Genomic DNA, 5225 nt, shown 5'->3' with positions numbered 1-5225 from the left:
CCGCGCCCCGCCCACCTCTGCTCCTCCACCTCCAGCATCTTCCTGTAGGCGTTGATCTCCATGTCCAGAGACAGCTTGACGTCCAGCAGGTTCTGGTAGTTCTCCAGCTGGTTGTCCATCTGGGTCCTCATGCTCAGCAGCTCCTGCTCCTTCTGACTGGACTTCTGCTGCCAGGCGTCCCGCTCCTGGTCCAGAGTCCTCTGCAGCTCCTGGAACCGGTCTTCCAGAACCAGTTTCTACAGGAGATCGGAGGACAAAGTGTCAGCTGTCAGAGAGGAGGCGGAGATGACTCGTCTTTATGACCCGTTACTGCCAGGTCAGCAGTACAGTTAGCATCACCTGAACCTCAGAACACCTTCAGCCGGTTGACTGAGTCATCTGAGGACCTCAAGATGTCCATGACCTCGTGGTTCTGCTCTAAAGCTGTCCTCTGTCCTTAGACGTCCAGCTCCTCAGAACCAGCCCGTCTGCAGCCGTACCAGCTGTGAGGACCCAGCAGGTCTGACCCGGTCTCACCTCTCTCTGGTTCTGCTGCAGCTGCGTGCTGAGCGACTCCAGCCTCCTCCTGAAGACCTCCAGCTCCTCCTTGGTGGTCGTCATGGAGACGGTCTTCTCCTCGGCCGCATCCTGGGCGTTCTGCAGCTGCAGCAGGAGCAGAGTTACGGACAGACCGGCGCCGCCGTTACCCAGCAGAACCTCAGAACCTTGGTGCTGAAGGTCTTCTCCATCTCCTCCTTGTACTGGTGCAGCTGGAACGTATGATCTTCTCGCAGCTGCTGCATCGTCTCCGCCAGTTTGCTCTCGAACTCTCGCCGCCGTCCTGACTCCACCTCCACCAGGCGAGTCTCCTGCCGGCTCCGGACCTCCAGGATCTCCTGCAGAGACCGAGCAGAGTGAGGTGTGCGGTTCTGTGAAGACGGCGAGGACGGCGTCTTGCCTGTTTGCTGATGTTCTTCTGAAGTTCCAGCTGCTCCTTCAGCGTCTGGACCTGGTTCTCCATTCCAACCCGTCTTAAGATCTCAGAACTCAGCTGGTTCTTCGTCTCTGCCAGCAAACGCTCCACCTGAAGCCCAACAGGTACTATCAATCACACAAACTCCGCCTTCTTCTACCAAACAGGAAACTCGTCTGCGAGGAGAACCGCGCTCTTTGGCAGGATGGACCCAGAGAGCGACGCCCCCATCCCACATTTAAACACTGACTGTAGAAGAGGACTGGACTGAGTGGCCCCGCCTCTCTGGTGTTCCTAACAGGAAGTGGCTCCAAGAGTCCAGAATCTGAGTTCAACAGGCTACATGCTCGACCTGGTTCCACATTCAGCCTTTGAATGCTCAGTCCTTTCCGGTGGAGCGGTGGGCCGTTGTTTATGTGGAAATACTTGGACTTTAAAAGATGTTTTTGGAGCTACAAGAGTCACTATAAATGACGTTAGACGCATTGTTGGGTTTTCTAGTAAAATATCCCAAAATAAAAATGCAAAAAGATTTTAAATTGTATTTGTCGTCCTACACAGCAAACTTCGAAGCTAACTTGCTAATGTTTTTAGCGCACGTTTACGTGCGTCCAGCTCTAAAACTGATGGACATTCATGTTGGCGACGTGTTATTGGTGCAGTCAAGATGCAGATCGCTGCATTGATTCATGTATTTATGTGAATCCAAAGCTAAACGTCACAGTATTCAATGAAGTCCCGTTAGCTGTCATGTAGCTAGAGCGCTGCTGCAGCTGTGGTCGTGATCAGGAACCATTTGGAGCATAAACACGAACCAGAACCGTAATCCTAACCTTAACCTTTCCTCCGGGTCCCTGCAGCCAAGAAAAAACTTCAGAACTGACTGCAGTATTTACTAAACTACATGTTAACACCGCTGTCACTTCTCATCTGGGCTAATGCTAGCTAGCATGAGAGACACGTCTGATGATCGCCGTCTTTATCTTTACGACCCGTTAGTTGTGTTTCAGTTACTCCACAGCCGAGTGTTTCCAAACTCGTGTAAATGTAGTTTTCAGGTAGAATCGGTCTGAGACGTGATTCCTTTCCTACGTCTCATCAGAGGCGAGGTTACCGTTAGCGCACGCCGCTATCGCTCCATGAAGAAGGCAGAAGCTCCTCCTCATCAGCTGAGAGTAGATCAGTAATCCCAAAGTCACTTTGAAGTTTAATACACATAAAAGGTTCTGTTGAACAGGTTTTAATGTTCTACCAGAGCTACGTTTGATCCCCAGAAGTCACATGATCACACAGTACATGAGAGCGTTTTGTGAGGGTTTGGTGTTTCATGAAGGCAAACTTTGTCTTTTAGGATGTCATTGTGTTTACACATAATCATAAACCATCATACAATGTAAGAAATAACGACAACAAATCAAAACCAGGGAAAGAACACAGAGATTTACCAAGTCCACTCATATAGTTAACCACAGCTGGGAGAGTCAACGCTCTTATTGGAAACCAGAAATACGTCACACAGCTCCGTATAGAGAGTCCATAGAGAAATAAACAACTTATCAGTCATTCTGTTGATCAGAACAAACATTCTATTCAATTATTCAAATGATCAACTGACCAATTAGATGTCTCACTAAAAGTAGGCGGAGTCTCCTGGCCCCACCTCCAATGATTGACAATGTGTGTGTAGCCTGATTTTTTGTGGGGGTGTGGCCTTCCAACAAGTTCGCTCCTGATTGGTGAGAGTGGTTGCCATAGAAACGGTGACTCAGACAGACGGACCAATCACTGCTCACTGACGCCGTCTGGCTCCAACATGGCGTGTCTGTATCACTAAGAAAAAATAGGGACTGAAATGACATTTAGATGGATGTCACACTCAGTCCAGTTCTCTGATACAGTCAATGACTTTAAAACAAACAATTTCCCAGAATCCAACTGTTTTTGGCTCCTAAATTAATTTATTACCTAAAACAATATCTGTGTGCACATTAATCTAAAGATGTTTAACAAAAATCTACCCGCGCTTCTGCCCCCACAGGTAGAAACCACAGCTGCACCTTCATCCTGGTCCAGGTTTTCCGTTACCCGTTCAGGTTCTGGTTCTGCTTTTTCAGGATCTACCTTCTAACTTTGTTCTTTCCAGATTTTCTTCTCCTGATACTCTTCCATCTTTCTGTACTAAATGACCGGCTGATGTAAGAGAGGGGGGCGGGTACGTTCTCAGGGGGCGGAGCTGTGGAGCAGGTGAGGAACTGTCGGTTCTGGTCCAAACCCAGGAAATGCTCGGCTGGTCTATGACTGAGAATTGACCCAAACAGCAGAACAAAGATGTGCAGAGATCTGAACCAAACACAGCTGCATCAGTCTACCGAGGAACCGGACCGGTCCGGCTCTCTAGTGGTCCGGTTCCTCATTCCTGTGCTGCTTTGGATCAGAACCTTTCTAAAGGTGGGAGAAGAACTTTTTCAACAATGTTGGTTTAAGCTTCTGCCCCCAAAGATCTACAGAGACTCAAGATGGAGGAGCTTCCCAGGCAAGGAGGAGCAGGAGGAGGAGCAGCAGGGAGGACCGGGAGGGAGGATAAGAGGGAGGAGCAGGAGGGAGGAGCAGGAGGGAGGAGCAGCAGGGAGGACCGGGAGGGAGGAGCAGGAGGGAGGAGCAGCAGGGAGGAGCAGGAGGGAGGAGCAGCAGGGAGGACCGGGAGGGAGGATAAGAGGTGGGAGCAGCATGGAGGACAAGAGGAGGGAGGATAAGAGGGAGGAGCAGGAGGGAGGTTCACAAAGAGGAATCATCTGGACTTCATGACCGCAGGTGAAACTGATGCTCTCAGGTTCTGGACCTTCAGGTTCTGGACCTTCAGGTTCCCACAAAACCTGACACCCGTCACCTAACGCTCCCAACACGTCCGGACAGAAGATCCAAAGAACTTGAAGACTAGGAGAACTCTTCTCTTGAAGAGAACCGAGTGGAGGAATGGCGGTGGCGTTGAAGGGGGCGTGGCTAAAGCTTACGTTTTCCAGCTGCAGCTGCAGGTCGGCGGCGTCGCCGCCCAGTCTCCCGTTCTCCGACAGCAGCTTGGCGTTCTCCGCCTCCTTGGCGCTCAGCATCGCTTCAGTCTTCCTCCACTGGGTCAGGGCGTTGGCCAGATCCGACTCCTTCTTCTGGTTCCTGGAAGAGAGTAGAAGAACCAGAACCTTCAGAACTTTGCTATGGCGGTTCAGTCGGGTCCAGGAAGTCCAGACCCTCGTTACGTCTGAGCTACTGTGATGATGTTTGTCCATCGGTGAGGGAGGGGTCTAATTGACTCCTCCCATCAGAACCGGTCCACAGGACTTTATTCAGAACCAAATTCTCCAGCGAGTCTGGGCTGACAGTTCTGTCAGGAGTTCAGGATGTGTCGAGGGGCGTGGCCTCAGCCACTGATTCATCCAGACAATGCAGCGGCGATTGTGAGGCAGGAGGTCAATCATGAAACCAGCTGGTTTGACCACGCCCACCCAGGATAAGGTGCATCATGGGAATTTGGGCTTTTATGGTCAGAATACAGTTTTTGGTGTTGCTGGGTTTTGGTCAGAAAACCACATAAAACCAGGAGCTCCAGAACCACGAAGGGATCATCTCTCCAGAACCAGAACCGCTCATGCTGGTGAAGAACCTCCTATTTCGTATATTTAATCTCAAAGAACTCTTCTGATCTCTTGGTTCTGGTTCTGAAGGTTCACTGGAGCTCTGCTTGTTCTGTCCCCCCTTGGGGGGGTTGGTTTCCATGGTGATGTGATAAGGGGGAGGGGCTATTTAGAGGATCTGATTCATTCATCAACTATAGTCTCTCTTTTGTGACGTAGATCGGAACCAGGCGGTTCTGCTTTGGACTGGACGTGCGGGGGGCGTGGCCCCGGGTCTCGCCCCCACCTGCTCTGAAGTTTCTGGAACTCCTCCTGCAGGTTCCCGTGCTCGATCTGCAGGCGGGCCCGCTCCGCCGCCAGCGCGTCCAGACAGCGGCGGACGTCGGCCAGCTCCTCGTCGTACAGGCGCCGCACGGCGGCCGTCTCCCGCGCCGTGGCCTCCTCCTGCTCCCGCAGCTGCAGCAGCATGACGGTCTTGTCGCTCTCCAGGTCCTGGACCCGCTGGATGTAGTTGGCCAGGCGGTCGTTCAGGTGCCGCAGCTCCTCCTTCTCCTGCATGCGGGCCGGGCTGCGGGCGCTGCGGGCGCTGCGGCGGCCGCGGCTGCTGCTGCGGGCGGCGGGCGTGGAGGTGGCGGAGGCCATGGCGG

The 5225-nt window shown here is 52.3% G+C and overlaps 1 protein-coding gene across 2 annotated transcripts in view; it reads right to left on the bottom strand.

Annotated features, from left to right (window-relative positions):
• lmnl3 (lamin L3) overlaps positions 1 to 5161 on the bottom strand; it is a gene marked incomplete at its 5' end in the record, with an annotated part of 8099 nt that extends 2938 nt beyond the window's left edge. For both annotated transcript variants that reach the window (XM_036211390.1, XM_024295397.1), the window contains 6 exon segments: positions 16 to 236; positions 517 to 642; positions 705 to 875; positions 938 to 1063; positions 3964 to 4120; positions 4865 to 5161. In XM_036211390.1, the coding sequence (XP_036067283.1) occupies positions 16 to 236; positions 517 to 642; positions 705 to 875; positions 938 to 1063; positions 3964 to 4120; positions 4865 to 5161 (1098 nt within the window).
• Between the last annotated feature and the right edge of the window lie 64 nt (positions 5162 to 5225).

Source organism: Oryzias melastigma, linkage group LG3, assembly GCF_002922805.2.
Source record: "Oryzias melastigma strain HK-1 linkage group LG3, ASM292280v2, whole genome shotgun sequence".
NCBI lineage: Eukaryota > Metazoa > Chordata > Actinopteri > Beloniformes > Adrianichthyidae > Oryzias > Oryzias melastigma.
Note: the sequence above shows the minus strand (reverse complement) of the source record. Positions and strands in the feature narration are given on the sequence as shown.